The following is a 16,085-nucleotide window of genomic DNA, read 5'->3' as shown; positions in this document are numbered from 1 at the left end:
GTAAGCGGAGGGTAGGTACTGGTTCAACATCTTCCTCCGCTTCATAGAGTCCATTTATTCCAATATTAATTAGACATTTATTCCAACGAAACTCCTGTCTCTATCTTTTATACTCCTTCGCCATGACCGTGTTTTTTTTGTCTTATTCTCTTTTTCTGTTCTCGACATTCTTCTTGACCTCTGTTTTATCTTCTCTCTTGTACTTCAACATCGTCATCAGGTGATTCCTTTAGGTTCTAGATGAGTCTATAGAGAGTAGTGTCTTGTTAAAAACTATCCGAATAAATGTCGATTTATTCATTCATGTTAATTAAAGTAAGAAGAAAACTGTCACTTCATAAAATATGAAGGTAGACACAGACAGACCTCGAGCGACATGTTTAATGAAAATAGTCCGATGTTTTTGTATGATTTTCGTTGATAAAACATTTTTAAGAATGATCTCGTATGTGCCAAAACTGATTTTGTCGCCGCATAAGGAGGTGCGTCGGCTTTGAAACTAATATATAAATCAACTCTGACATTTTCTTGTCGGCCATCTGAATATCAAATAAATATAATATATTAGATTTCTTTGAATATCTGTTTAGATTAAGGCATTAATTTACGTGTTAAGAAAATATCTAGGTATACCTAAATACAAAATTTATACTTCACAGAATCTGAACTATTCCTTAAAAACAAGATTAAGACAATGTTGACTAACAGACAGGTAGCAAGTATGTTCAATAAATTATCTTAACGCATTTAAATGTGCCGTTGTCTTATGATTTAGCGTTTTACTTTGTTATGAGTTGTTTTATAAGTCTAGATGGTTCTCTTTATTATATTTGTTATCTTCGCATCTTTGGACATGTCATAAAATATTAAACTGTGACTTAAAAACTTAACAATAAGTTAAGACTTGTGGTAACGCAAATGCTTAAAGATTATTTAAGATTAAAAAGTTACGATCGACCACAAATCACTCCATTCATGTAATAAAAAAACAAAATGGGAATTCGCATACATATCTTAATTTATAACGGACTCGTGGGCGACAAAACAAACTTGATTTATAATTTCAATTGAAGACGTTTTTTAATATTTAAACAAAGACTAACTTAGATTAAAGAAGAAAGTATCCATACGAATTTAATTATATATAATAAATATGTACATATATTTATTTACTTGCGGTTACGAATATTATTGGTCATTTCGTAACTGCAGACTGTGTTAATTTAATTAAAAGTGCAATGTCTGTTATCTGTGCTGTGTAATTCGGTGATTCAGCGGACCATATGCTGTCCGTCCTCGGAGCCGCCGCCGTGTTGGGAGACACGCCGCCCTTGTCCCACTGTCGAGTCCGAGAAACAACCACGATGGCCCTAGGGTTCACAGTTTACACCGAACCTCTAGTATTAATAGCTCTGTATTCAATTTCAACATCTGTATTTTATTCATGGCATGCAGAAACAGATTGCTTGACATATAAAAGAAATAATTCTACTAGCAAAGCAACCAGTCTGTAGAAGCCTCATATGAATGACTTCACAGAATCCTCTCTTCTTCTCCAGTTCTTGTGTTTCTTTGGTTTAATTATGTGAAAAACATATTTTACATCAATACTTTACCTACATATACTACAGCAAATCCCAATTAATGCCAACCCTGCTTGTATTGCATCATTCCTTATAAGTGAAGCCGATAAATGGTCAGTTCGATGTGTGTCTCGTTCGGATGGAAGTGTTATCTTGTTTAATCTTCTGTATTATGTAATGACATTGCCAAAACTTATTCTTATCTTTACGTTCTTCAATAATTGGATTCAAAATGATCCGACTCTTCGACGTTTTTGAACGTTAGGGAGGGTTGATTTTGAATATATAGTTAATATATTTTTAACACATTTAAGTGTATATATCTTGCTTGCTTAATGATACTAAATGATACTCGTACTCGCGATTTTGATATTTCTTGCGAAGACAACTCAACAAGCTTTAAAGTTATAAATCTTATTAAAAAAATATACCTATGTCAGTCAATCATTCTGGAAAAATAGGTAAGGAATAGTTTTAGAAAGAAATAACACAGGGTTTTGGCAGAAAGCTAGTGACATTGGAGGTGAGTGTATCTTTGATGGTACTCGTGGAGCAAAATATTAATGTTTAAATATAAGCAGGTGGAAGGCGCTGGTAGTTCTGAAGGTGGTATGGTTCAGTTACTACAGCTCGAACACGGGCTAGTTCGACGGGGGAAGTACCTACCACCCTCTCACAAAAGATTGAAGTGATGTAGCCATTAATGGCTGCGTTTCGTCCGATGGGTGACAAAGTCGGTTGTTCCATTTCCCACCCCTTCCTGCGGTTTCCTTATTCCCACCCTACCCTCTTTCTCAATAACGAAGTTTGGCAGCGCCTCCGCACCATAAGACATGTTGCGGATGGCTATCTATGGGCGACGGTGACTACTGTACATCAAGTAGGCCGTCTGCTCGTTTGCCACCTTTCTTATTACAGAGTCTTCTATAGAATTGAGGTGACTCCGGTCTTAAGGATTAAAAAGGTATAGAATAGGAAAAATCTTTAAAGTATTTACCAGGCGAGATATGATGAAAATGGTATAACAAAAATATTTAACAACTTAGACTGACTCAAACTTAACTTTCTTACTTATAACATCAAGGAGTGGGTTGAGACGGTCGACTCGATCGCTGGCGTTACCAAAGGCATTACATACGAACACTCATGAATAAACAAACTAAATGAAATTTGCTCCAGGTGGTGAGTGTATGTAGTATGTAATTATAGACCAAGCAAAACCGAAATACAATTTTTATTTCCATAGAGTCTTAGACGTTGGCAGAGGTAAAAAATAGAGTAATTACAATCATCTACCAGTAGGTATAGACCACACAAGAGTAATGTGTTTCTGTTGAGAGCAGCCAGCATCATGTGAAAAGTCAGGTGCATATTTATACTAGTTACTACCATTCAAGAGACGTTTTATCAAATCTGTCTTAAATATCGCTAACTAACGTAACTTTAATTAACGCTGAACGATTTCATCAAACAGAACAGACATTGATATTAATGTGGATGATTTCAATTTTGATAAATGAATTGTTATATTGTGTTTCATAGCCGGTTAAATTATATAATTTTTGAAATGGTGGACTCTTAGATAAATTGACAGAAATTTTAATTTCCTTTCTAGTCCACCCGGAGCTATGACACATGGAAACTGCAAGCCCGGTCTCTCACGAGTCCTTGACGAAGAAAGAATTATTAAATATGCTCATTTTATTTTATAGTCAAACATATTTCTAATTCAAAAATGTTTAGATTTAAAACTTTTTTAATGTACCTAAGTTAAGTTGAATACTTTAGTAAATTGAATGTACTCATTCAAGAAATAAAAATCATTGATAAAGTTTACTCAAAATATTTGACTTATTATGAAAACATTACAAAACCTGACCGATCCCCACGCTCGGCGATCCTTTTCTATATCCACCGGAATTCGCTTAAAAGGAAACAAAATGTGTTTTACAGAAATCCATTGAATAGGTCCGTCCTCTAATGCTAAATGTTTATCTTTTCTTTTTATAGTTATCATTACAAAATTGCAACGATCAAAACGGTATTTTGTAGAGTCTCTGATCAACATTTTTATTTTTACTGAGTAAATTTGAGTTGCTATTGTACATTATGAACTTCGCATCTCGTGAATCAACATTCGGGTTCCTGCTCCATAATATTTCATAGCATTTTGAATAGCTCATTCGGCACTTTGAATATCCCTATATCGGATCCAGTGTCAAATAATTTTTCACCGGTTTTCAGTTTCATTGTGTAACATTTGCCATTTATTACCTAATACGTAAAAAAAGTAATTAAATTATTTGAATGTACTCTTAACTCTTTGAATTGCAATGCATTTTTCAAAAGAAATTGAACTATATACACTACTTAACTACACTTATTAACGAATATTTATATTACCGTTATTTTAAATGTGTCTAATAACATCCCCAATTCGGTAATGGATCGATTTAGGAGGCAAAGAAAATATAACATTAGTTCTATTTCATACATATGTGTGTACCTATATAGCTCATGAATTTAATGTACCCGAGTCGACATGACAATGTGGTAGCACTGATCTGGTCTGAACAGAACTTGTACACAGTACCTCAAATAAACTGGTAAAATACTTAAGTCTGAAATTGTTTTGTTCAGTCATCTGTAACGAGTTACTCTGGATGATGAGCACTGGACATCGAGCCCAGAACATGAAAACTGGTTTTATATGATATGAAAAATAAAAGGAACATTTACAGAATTCAGTGTGAATTTCAAACATTAATGTAAATATAATCGAGGAGAATAAAAAAGAATTAGAAGAAATGGAAGAAGTGTGATCATAGAAAGGTTGTCGAGATGGGAACAATAAGGACACATTATACCTACTAGCTTATTGGTCATTTAATGTAATCAGATAACACATGAAGTACTTACAATAATAATGGAAACTGCTGTCAGCAATGTATCTGAACTAGGTGTCTTTTAAATTGACATACTGTTTAACGAACTCTTCGCAAACTTCCAGTTGCCATTTTCTATATTGAATGCTTCTCCTAGCCAGTGCCATTACGGGAGCTGACCGATCACCTTCGATAAGGTCACTAAAAGTTGTAGGATCGTCGAAGGTGACCTGTGCAGTATTGGGGTCCATCAATACGAAAGGGAATATTGTTAGGGCTTCCACGAGAGCGAACTGACGAGCTTCTTCGCAAAGGTTTAAGAAAGCTTCTAGATCATAATTGTATTTTTGTAGCCTCTTCCTCGTGGGTTCATTTAAATTGTTTGTGAAAACGGTAAAGTAATGATTGAATACTTCCTTTTCATATAAGTCCCGAAAACTTCTAGAAGTCGTTAGGTACAAGAAGATCATGAGGTCGAAGGCCGGAGGTCCATATCTTACACACTGATAGTCGACGAGGATGGCTCTAATGGGAACTTCTCCGCTGTATTTAAACATAATATTATTCGTCCACAAATCTCTATGAAGAAGAACATTTAACGTATCTGGCCTCTCTCTCAAACTCTCGCTACCTTTGACGAAGACATCGTAAACTGTTTCTTCTAAATTGTTTGGATAGACATCGCTCACTTTCAAAAATTCCTTTATGAATGTTGAGGACAATTTAGCGGCCGCATACAAGATGGGACACTTTTTGAACACCGATTCTGTTGTCAGAAGTTGGTAATCATCCATTATATTATATTCAAAAAGCTCAGTACTTTTCTTAGTGACATAATTGGCATAAGCTGCGTGGAATCGAGCAATAGCTGATGTACCAACTAGCACATGTTTCCTATCGAAGTATTCCAGAACTGGAAGAGACTTATATCCATCCACAGATAAGTCCAGCATCGCGAGAACTCGGTCATTGTGAATTAACGATTTTGGAGACCATCTGTTGTTGCCTTAAAGGAGAACAAAGAGTTTTATTTTTGATCTACAATGAGATATGTTTAATGAATGTTGAGAGGAATTATAAGGGAATATGGAGTAAGGAAGTTGCAGATTTTTGGAGGAAAATAAAAAGTATTTTGATTAGTTATTATTAACATAGTCCCAATTCCCAAAAAATAGACATTTAAAAAAAATGAAAACAGTAGCAGATCAGTAACTAAATCGTCAGTCATCTCAACTGACGTTGATTTGTTGTTGCCTTTAAAGTTTATTTAAACTGTTTGAGGTTCAATGACTACATACCATCTGTTTCATCCATTTCATCAATTATTTTATATATTAAAGCTTCCTTTTTATAAAAACAATTTTCTTTGATGAAATCTGCTTTGGGTTTGTTATACATCGGTACGGTTTTAATAAACAACTGAATCTTCTCCCGTGATTCCTTTCGTTCCACTCCTAGAGCAACCTTCAAATGGTCTCCGAGGAAACCAATCAATCCTTGGGCAGCCGGTTGTATGTCGTAGTCGACTAGTTCGCAACCTGGCTTCGATTCCTTTAGAATATGGTCGAGTTCACTTCCGGTGAGGATTTCTTTCAAACTCCTGCACGCCATTTCGATAAAAACTCGAGTGCATTTGAGAGGACTCGACTTGCGAGTGCCATTTATACCGACCAAGAAAATATAACATTTGTTTGACGAGCTCTGTTTATTGTATTTTCTATTCTTTGTTCTAACTGAATACAGGAACTATGATCAATGATATCTACCTATACATAATGTGGACGAAATTGATTCTTATGTAAGGGGAGCAGGGTCCACATTGCAACGTGTCCGCCGTATCAATGTGACTCCTAGATATTGTCAATATTAAACGAGTATTAAGAAGTGTTTATTTAAATAGTTCGCCTCGATTGTTCTCGTTGCAAAATTATCTTCATTATTTACGGCAAGCGGCCGTCGAGCCGACAGTGACAACCTTCAATAAACATGGTCTCAATTCGTCAAAGGCGACATAAGTAAGGCGAATCGAAATGAAACGAATGCTTTGTCGTAACTTTATTTTATTACTAAATATTATAAACTGATATCGTTCGACGACAACATAACATAGCGATGAATGCAAACACAGCGCTCCGTACTGGAAGACCCGAGGAAGACGGCGTGGCTTAAACTATGTATAACATTATATAATACTCTTATAACATACAAATAAATCAGTTTCTTTGTAGATTCTTTGAGACCGTCAACAGTAGAAGGCACTTCGGTACTGGCAAGAGCTCATTGTGTATATAAATAGCTAACATCTGCTTCAGTCTCATGTAACGTGACTCTCCCTGCTCTGTTCTCTGGAAGACCGTGAAGGACCCTTAACTCTATATAATCATTAGTTTGTAATAAATGCCTCATCCTCCGTCCCACTTCGTTGTTCCCTAACACTAGTCTGTGCCGCCGGAGTCGCCCGTGTTCGGCCGTCAACTCTTCACCGACGACCCGACAGCGTATAAAGTATATTATTTTATTCGACCTTAACACTATCAGCGCCGACTCGTCCGAGGCTTAACTATAGTTTCTCTTACAGCTAATATAATACTAAATACGTTCCCAGCATATTTTCGTCCAGTAAAATGTGTTTCTGTATGTGGCAAGCTCGATTCGTCGCTTTACAATACAGCTGCAGGACGTTACGTCGCGTGACGTCACAGGCCGCTTGTGATTTATAATAAATATATGTCTAAACTATCAATGTAATATTTACTGAACGCGTGTTCCTCGTGCGGAAATTAAACAGAGATTAGGATATGTTATCGTACGAAATTCTCTGTTTACCATATTTATCTTGTTTCGCTGGCCGGACTATAAAAGAATGTATTATAATTTCCTTAAAAAACTCTAGTATCATTACTGGAATGGTTATCATTTCGAATGTTTTTGTTCTGAATGAGGAATGATTTCTACCGATCAGTTTGTCCTATCTATTTCCTGAAATCACAAATAACACAAGTTAAGTTAAGTTCGTCGTCAAGTTAACCACTCTGTCTTACCATCATCGCCTTTGCGTCTCGTGATGATGGAACAGTCATCACATCAATTAAAATCAACGGTTCCGTCGTGGTTAAGGTCACTTGACAATAGTAGTAGTACTAGTACAGCCGCAGCGCCGCTACGCGTGTATAACAGGTAGAGCGTGGATGTGTCCGGTGCGGTGAGGCTGCATGTGAATCGTGTTTCTGTCATTCGAATCATTGTTCGTGGTCTCTGAGCAGCCTGGCGAGCGCGGCCAGCAGCGCGGGCAGCGGACGGGGCGGGTGAGGGGGGAGGTAGTGGTGAGGCGCGGAGGGGGGAGGGGGCGCGCGCCACGCCACCACGTGCTCGCGGCCCGTAGTCTGGGACACCTCCACCGTGAACAGCAGCCGGCGCTCCCAGGCGCGTCTGAGGGCCGCCAGCACCTGCCGGCCGAGGGCGCTGTCCGGCAGCAGCGAGTGACGCGGGAACCCCACGGCGTAGTACGGCGACCCGGGGGACGGGTGCGACGGACCCTGCACGCCCGACTGGAAGCTGACACAGGAAAGCGTTCATTATACGATCTCCGCACACACGAGGAGGACGGCTCATAGCGTGTGTATAAGTGGTCCGACGCACTTGTAAGTGACGAGTATGGAGCCGGTGTGCGGCGGGTGTCCGGGCAGGGCGACGGGTTGTCTCCGCCACGCCATGGAGCCCGGGGGCTGCTCGCCTCCGTCTGAGCTGCCGGCCGCCGCCGAGCGCTCCCGGCGCCCGTACTCGTGGCCACACACCAGACACTCGATGTACGGACTCTCCTGGCGACTCAAACCGATCAGTGAACGACTCGCCCTATGGACGCCCTATCGGAGGCGACGACATGTCCGCTCCTCACCCCGTTCTCCCTTAATCGCTCCAAATGGTTTTGTAGACAGCGCAGGTGTAGCACGTGGTGGCAGGCGGCCAAAGCGACCACGCGCTCCTGTAGGGCTGCATGCGGGCGGGGCGGGCGGGGAGGAGTCGCCGCCTGCGGCGAGTGCGTGGCGTCGTGCGTGTCGAGCGGTGCGGCGCAGGCCCCGCACAGCGCGCCCCACTGCGGCCGCGCCACCTCCGCCACCCAGCGCCACACGCAGGCCTCGTCCTCCTCGGCGCCAGGATCGGCGGCCAGCTGGTCCAGGTCGCTGGCGGCCGGCGCCCGGCCCGCGTCGTCCTGCGCTCGCTCGCCGGGCTTTGTGTCGAACACGTCGTCGCTGCCGGCGCTACAGTTCAGGAGCTCTCCCACGGCGGCTGTCTGTGAGCAGGACGGACATAAATTTCATTCATTTCAATTTACTTAGCATATAAAGGTAATGTGTTTGTGTGAGAGTGTGTGTGTGTCCTGTTCTCCCTGTACCCTCCCCTCTCCTCCTCCCCTGTGTTCACCTGCAGACTTTCTTTACTCTCGTGACTGAGATACGTGGACACGGTGTCTACACTGTGTCTGCGTCCGGAGCGCGTGCTGCCGCTGTCCGGGTCGGTGAGCGCTCCGCCGGCCTCCTCCGCCCGCCTCTCCGCCGTCGACGACTTCGAGTTACCTGAACGGAAAGGTTTATGACTATACTCGTCTATGGCCGTGACTTAGACCGCATGGACTACGGAATTCGCTTCAGAGAGATATTAAGAATATTAGCAGCCAGTAGGATACAGGTTACAAACACAGCCGACCGGGTCGTGGACACATAAATATATTGAAAAACCGAGTCATCCTTGAGAGAGGTACTGGAGTACGCACTGAATATATTAAGATTGTGTAGTATCTGACGCGCGAGCCCCGGCTTCCTGTCCTTGGGCGAGGCGCTCCGGGCCCCGGGTCGCACGTCCCGCGGCGGGGGGACGTGAGCGGGCGCCGACTTCACGGACTGGACCGACTTCACGGACTGCACGCTCGAGCCCGTGTGCTGCTGAGGAATACGACACCTACGACCTGGATACGTTATACAGATTCAAAGATTGAATGGGAAGTGTTACAGAGATTCACCAGATTATAAAAATATAATACAAATAAGAAGTTTACTTCATCTTAGCTGTCACTATCGTTCGAGCTGATCCATATCTTTATATACATATGGTCCCGGTGCCCCACGCCCGGGACCAAAGGGTCAATAGAATTTAATGGAACTGTGAAATGAGGAGAATGTATAATCACTACGCTGACCGTCCACTGGGTTCCGGTCGGGTACGGGAGGCACGGCGGTCGTCTGTCCGTGTGTGGTAGTGGAGGGAGACCTCGCCAGGGGGTAGGGAGGGTGAGCCGCCCTCCTCACGAGTCTGAGCGAGGCGCGCCGTGTGCTGCGGGCGGTCATACTGGTGAGACACACCGTCCAGCCTTCCCACTGCACACAGTCACCACCCACCGACCAACACTCCTCCAGCCGACACTGGATCTGAAGGATGACAAGGAATTATTAGTTTGATTGTCATAAATAAATATGTAAAAGTGACCGAGACGGCTTGTCACCAAGACCAGGTAAAAAAAATACAAGATCACCTCCTTAGCTACGTCAGGGATACTATATAATATGAGTAACAATTTACAAGAGACTTCCTAGTCTTCAATCTTCATTTTAATCTTAAGTGTGTTTTTAACTCAGATAAATAAATGCTGTCAGATACTACTACTACCATAAGTGACCATACACAGACCCTCTACCAAGACAGTATGTATGTAAAGGTATCCAAAGACTTTCCATAATATTAAACAGCTGTCCCGCTTGGAGTGTTGTTGTCTGTCTGTATATATTACAAAGATGTACATCGTCTCATTGTCACCAGTAAAGAGGAGATATTTTAATTATTATAGATATTATAACACACCTCCATAGGTAGTGGGTCGTACCGCAGGTCGGGCGGTCGCGGCGGGTCGGTGAGGCGAGCCCACTCCCAGCGAGCGCCTCTTCCGCCCGGGGACTGTACGCTGTAGCACGAGCGACGCACACCACACTCCGACACACCTGATGAGGAGATACATCATGTGAACTTTATCGCGATAAAACTTGTCTCCCAAGCAGGCAGGTCTGTCGACAGACTCTGCAAGTTTTCACCAGAACAACTAGTCATAGAACATTCAAGTACTCCAACAATAATAATTGTTGGAAACACTGAATCAACATTTGGTTGTGTTATTGAGAAGTTGCTTCATTAAGTAATATGAAAAAGTATATGAACAACACGGGCGGACCGTACTCAGGGAGATAAGGTTTAGCAATCATATGACAATGTTTTCAAAACAATGTATTTGATATAAGTGAGACAACAGTTTTAGTTTTTCAATACAAATCACAGCACTGATGGGTGTCCCTTAGTACATGACATGCACATGACAGGTCAATATCTTACCTGGAGTGTCGGAGCATTGTGTGAGTGTGCGGAGATTGACATAGTGACCCTTAAGTGTAGGGTCAGCATCCGATAACACTACTCTTGTAAGCTTTTTAGCATGCGCTCTCTCCAGAGTGCGCGCCACACCTGGTGAATGCGGCAACCATTGTCCCTCATACTGCCACTCCCACACTACCACACAATGCACCGATGACATCACACAAACAACATGGCCTGCAATATATAACATACAAAAATTTATAAACACTTAAAAAATGAAAGCACTTCATTATTAAAACCATGCTGCTCACATATAATAATTCTACTCTGCAAAATATCATCAAACTAATGGCTACAATTGCATGATCTTTAATACTGTTTCGATTTAAGAAGACCATTAAAATATAATATCACATAGAAGTTATGACACGTGCAAAATATATTTCTATTGAAAAATTATTGTTCCGTTCAAATAAGTCGTTAATAGCCTTTCTCACATAGACATTATCTTGTTTAAGAGAGGTAAACAATTCGTCTCTCATGAACCATTTTATAAATAAGAAACTAGCACAAACCCAATTCTACACTCTATATATTATAATACAATCTAATAAAAGTTGTTATTCAATAATTTATTACATGCATACCGTTCACAATTAACTTTAATCGACTTCAACTGAGCTCACTAATATATTATGCTCGTATACAATCACTGTAACGTACTGCATCAGCGATGTTTTCGACAAGATATTTACTATTTTAAGCCAATGCGACGCTTAATATACTCAAATAATAGGACTTGTTATAAAACTTGTTAATAAATATGTAAATTACACTATTTTTTGTTTGTGAAAGGATAGGAATTTCAATATCGTCCCGTCTTGACGATTAGAATTTGACGGTTGTGACTTAATAGTCAATTGACGTTTGTTCTGTTTGGTATTTACCTACTTTTTGTTTGTTATAACAATAATCAACTTCTTGGTATAGAAACCTTATGACCTATTTGTAATTGGAAAGATTACTTTTTAATACTATATTGTAAAAAGTTTCTTTATAATATTATTATTCTAAAATTGTGATAAAAAACTTAATTACAAGTAAAAGAATACCTATATAAATATATATATATATATAAAGAAGATAACTATTTAATCTAAATGTTATATAAAGTATTCGTTTAAAAGTAAATAAGTTATAATTTATATTGAAATTATAATCAGCAACTTTATTCTATATATTGTCAATTTCGTTAATCTGTTTTATTATCATTTATCACGTACCCAGACGTCCGATTGACATTTTATTAAGTTACTTCTGCTTACTTGATTAGTTGGTAGGTAAAATTAAGAGCTTTTCAAACATTTTGTGTTGAAAATATTGTTTACATGAACACATAAATCTCGAAGAAAGGTTTATTAAGTTCTTCTTTGTCGTATTATGTCGTATAACAAATGTAAGTTGTGCAATGATATTCCTCGTAAGCTTTTTAAACATAATATGTTATGCCACCGCCATTAAGTTTCCCAATGGTAACATGTTTTTCAAAACAAATATTTATAGTGTTCATAGAAATTTATGTATATTATTATGTATTTCAACACTTTTAATGTAACTTAAACATTATACTTTTAATTCCATTTGTTATTTTATTTCTATTGCTATTGATTTATTTGTATTTTTTTCAGTTAATCCACGCTACTCCAGTCGTTATAATATTCGTGGAAACTTTATACCCGCATTTGACGTGAGTTTAATGTATCTCAATATTGATAGAGGAATAAGAGAAAATATTTTTATCAATAATGTCAATAACATCTGACTACCGCAGTATGGCGACTTCGTTACTGACCGATGTGGGCCCTATAGTCCTCAGTCATTTCTTATTGCGCTAACACTTGTTGGGTCTTTAAGCCAATATTGCCGAAGGAGAGATAAAGGTTTCTTTAACAATCCTCTGTAATTTTGGACAACGCCATTGGCAAAGCTTCATTTATTTTCCTGTGAAACTGAGAGACTGACTGAATGTTGAGAGTACAATATATTTACGAGGCAATTTCTCATAAATATAGAGGATTCTCTTGACTAGATTAACAGTAAGCTGCCCCAAGTTCCTGATATGAATCAGCTCTTTAAGATTACTCCCTCATCAGTCAATTAATGTCACATTAATTATTTTATTTGGGGTAATTTTAAATTGTGATGGTCATAAAAGGAAAGTGGTGTGTTATGGTCAATGTGTGCTTGCTCTCTGTGTGTTTGAGGAATAATTGGTTGCAAGAATAGTGAGTCAATGTTAAGTCCATGATATAAACAGACTTAATGTATATATGTTTGAGGACTAATGATATGCATGCCTCATTGTCTCAATGAATTTTTGTTTTCCTGGTATCATTCCAATGCATGTTGGTCCGTCTGTCATCTCACCTATAGTGAACATGAAATTCAATATCAGTATGTTTGTTACATTGTGTGTGTGTCCGAGCGTAAGTGCACATGATCAACTCAGCTGACTGCCAGCAGTCGGGGCTCCGGCCGAACTACCGCCACATGTCACCAACAAACAACATGCAGTTCAACAAGCCCATTACTGTGAGTTAACATTACAAATAAATATTAATTTCTCAAAATAGATTAGTGTCCGACACACGGAGTGATTAGAATATAAATAAATTCCTACGTAACAACAAAATGGTCCAATGTAAATTTTGATATGTACAGTTGTACCTAGAGGTTAAACTTGTTTTAGTCTGTGAACATTATTTTTAAAGGAAAAAGACAATCAGCAGTGGAATCAAAGGCAGCAACAACAACACTATCAGCCGAAGCCCCAATCGCACCCAGACCAACCAACGCAACTGCAACCACCGTCAAAACCACAACAACCACCGCCACAACCGCAGCAATCACCACCACAGCCGCAGCAACCAACTCCAGAACCACAACAACCAACTCCAGAACCACAACAACCAACTCCAGAACCACAACAACCAACTCCAGAACCACAACAACAAACACCTCAGAAACAACAAATTCTTAAAGTAGAAACAAAAAGTCCTGAACAACAACAGCAACATCCGGGACAGATTCAAGAGGTCACAACCCAGCAGGAGCCGGAGACGGATATGAAACCAGCAGTCGACGACATTGACGTCACTAAACCTAGTGTACCGTTCTGGATGAAGACGAAGTTGCAGGGCGGTGAGTAAGACTTGGAACCGAAACGTGCTCTGGCTCCAATCGATGCTTCTAGGCTTAAAGCTTTTTGTTATTTCAAGTCTATACACAACTAATCATTTTCACCACATTTCCAATCCACCTGTCGGAAACTTTTAACTAACTTGACGTTTCGATCAGGTTGCACGGTCCCTGGTCACATGATAACTGGCCGCTTGACTGCTCTGTCGCCTAACATGTTTTAATAATTCGCAGTGAAGAAGATCACGAACCGTGAGCGGCGCCGCCGGCAGAACGAGACCCTCCGCCGTCTGCTGGCGCCCAAGAACGCGCTCATGGTGCTCAACGAAATGTTGCCGGGAGAGACCCTCGCTAACGTACGACACTGACAAATGCTTATAGCTCCTAACTGAAAAGTATACTGTGACTTGTTCTAGACTTCGATTTAATTTTTTCATGTGAAAAGCAATTCAAAGTGGAGCCCGTAGGTGACGTCGGCGCATACTCTCGAGCGACGCACGCCTTCCACGCCGAACTCAAAGTAGAGTCGAACGTCTACAAGGGCTACGGTAGTAGAAATTAGAAAGGTTAAATAGACATATTTAGGTGAGAGTATTGAATGGTCTTGCTAAAGTAATGAAACGGTGTAGGCGAGACAAAGATGGCTGCTCGCAACGCGGCGGCCGAGCAAGCGATCAGGGACCTCATCATAAAGAAAATGTCGCGTGCCATGTTTTGTACAGAGAAGCTGGAAGGTAAATAGACATACACACATAGGGACAGCCGCGCACGCTGGCACATACACACACGCACATAGGCACTCACACAGGTACATACACACGCGCGCGCGCCTACACACAGACACATACACACACGCACACACAGACACACACAGTCTATTACATGTCACTTTATATTCATCAATTGTTCTCATAACCCTTACATGATCAGCCATGGACACGGAAACCGAAGCGGGAGCGGCGGACGAGGGGGCGGAGGCCGAGGCGATGCCCATGATACAGTTGGCGTCCTTCGCCTTGCATAAACTATTCTCAGAGTGGGAGGGGAGCGGACACCGCGTGCCGCAGTTGAAACTCAACCAGGGGTCGGTGAGTACTCGTATGAGCTTCGTATGAGACGACGCCTCACGTTAGGTCACACGTTTCTTACAAACCATTCTGTATCAGAACGGCGAGTCTCCGTCGGAGAGTCCTCGGCCAGCTCCCGCCAAGAAGGTCCGCCAGCTGCCGGAGCAGGCGGCCTCCATGCACCCCTGCATGCTGCTGACCTACATGAGACCTCAGCTCGCCTACAGGCAGCTGGACTCAGACGGAGCGCGGCCCCAGGACACGCTATTCAACGTCGCGGTCGACGTGGACGGACAGACGTTCTTCGGAAAAGGTGAAGGGGGAGCACACACACATACACATAGGGGATCTAGATAAATTCTAACTTCTAATACATATATCTTCGTTCATTATAGCAAAAACCGGAAACTGCGCGTATTTAGTTTCGACTCGACTCAAACTAAAGTAAACGAAAAGTGCGTAGGTGTGAAGTGAACTCGTTCAATATGTTTGATATTGTTGTAGCGTACAGCAAGAAGGAGGCCCGGCGGATGGCGGCTCGCCTCGCCTGCGAGACCATCTTTGGCGTCAAGTTCGACTCGCAGTGACGGCGGCTGAGTGACATTGTGCTATATTATAAAAACAGATCCCTGGCCATAGCCAGTGCGTGAAATCCCTTCCCTTTCAATACTATGATGTATGTTGCAGCAACGTGTTTCCTATCCTACCAGTGTGGGGCGGTGATACGATTCTTCCACATTTTCATGGGAAAATCCTTCCTGAAGTCATATTTTAAAGTGCAATTACCTTATGTTGTAAGTGATGGCAGACGAGTCATGAAGAATTTTGAATGTACATTTTCAAAGGGAGTTTTTATTTATGTAATGAAATAGGAGTTTATTTTGCGCCAGTCGCTAGTTTGACTGATCGACGTGTTGGATACATATTATACGTGAGTGAGGAGGTTGTGTGTTTCTTTCCCTTAGAAGAGGACCAGCTTTAGTATGTAAGAAACG

The 16,085-nt window shown here is 41.1% G+C and overlaps 3 protein-coding genes across 6 annotated transcripts; 1 reads left to right on the top strand and 2 right to left on the bottom strand.

The window, feature by feature from the left end:
• Positions 1–4,444: 4,444 nt before the first annotated feature.
• LOC116769973 (uncharacterized) lies at positions 4,445–6,124 on the bottom strand. The gene is made up of 2 exons (XM_032661215.2): positions 5,767–6,124; positions 4,445–5,474 (listed from the first exon to the last, which is right to left on the bottom strand). The coding sequence occupies exons 1-2, from the start codon at positions 6,077–6,079 to the stop codon at positions 4,540–4,542; spliced, it is 1,248 nt and encodes a 415-aa protein (XP_032517106.2). The 5' UTR covers positions 6,080–6,124; the 3' UTR covers positions 4,445–4,539.
• Positions 6,125–6,511: 387 nt separating this feature from the next.
• Positions 6,512–11,750, bottom strand: LOC116769971 (protein deltex). Of its 2 annotated transcripts, none has more exons than XM_032661212.2 (9): positions 11,137–11,750; positions 10,844–11,059; positions 10,322–10,458; positions 9,663–9,891; positions 9,240–9,431; positions 8,891–9,042; positions 8,364–8,759; positions 8,108–8,286; positions 6,512–8,023 (listed from the first exon to the last, which is right to left on the bottom strand). In XM_032661212.2, the coding sequence occupies exons 2-9, from the start codon at positions 11,040–11,042 to the stop codon at positions 7,708–7,710; spliced, it is 1,800 nt and encodes a 599-aa protein (XP_032517103.2). In that variant the 5' UTR covers positions 11,043–11,059; positions 11,137–11,750; the 3' UTR covers positions 6,512–7,707. The 2 variants fall into 2 exon arrangements, with proteins under 2 accessions (XP_032517103.2, XP_032517102.2); XM_032661211.2 differs by having other exon boundaries at positions 11,473–11,746.
• A 295-nt stretch (positions 11,751–12,045) lies between these two features.
• LOC116769975 (double-stranded RNA-specific editase 1-like) lies at positions 12,046–16,033 on the top strand. Of its 3 annotated transcripts, none has more exons than XM_061527867.1 (10): positions 12,046–12,161; positions 12,514–12,572; positions 13,259–13,417; positions 13,597–14,026; positions 14,258–14,379; positions 14,469–14,571; positions 14,653–14,757; positions 14,954–15,111; positions 15,190–15,403; positions 15,595–16,033. In XM_061527867.1, exons 3-10 carry the CDS (start codon positions 13,322–13,324, stop codon positions 15,675–15,677), a joined length of 1,311 nt encoding a protein of 436 aa, XP_061383851.1. In that variant the 5' UTR covers positions 12,046–12,161; positions 12,514–12,572; positions 13,259–13,321; the 3' UTR covers positions 15,678–16,033. The 3 variants fall into 3 exon arrangements, with proteins under 3 accessions (XP_061383851.1, XP_061383852.1, XP_061383850.1); XM_061527868.1 differs by having other exon boundaries at positions 12,047–12,161; positions 13,349–13,417; XM_061527866.1 differs by having other exon boundaries at positions 12,123–12,281; positions 13,349–13,417.
• The last annotated feature ends 52 nt before the right edge of the window (positions 16,034–16,085 follow it).

Source organism: Danaus plexippus (assembly GCF_018135715.1).
Source record: "Danaus plexippus chromosome 13 unlocalized genomic scaffold, MEX_DaPlex mxdp_15, whole genome shotgun sequence".
Classification (NCBI taxonomy): domain Eukaryota; kingdom Metazoa; phylum Arthropoda; class Insecta; order Lepidoptera; family Nymphalidae; genus Danaus; species Danaus plexippus.
Note: the sequence above shows the minus strand (reverse complement) of the source record. Positions and strands in the feature narration are given on the sequence as shown.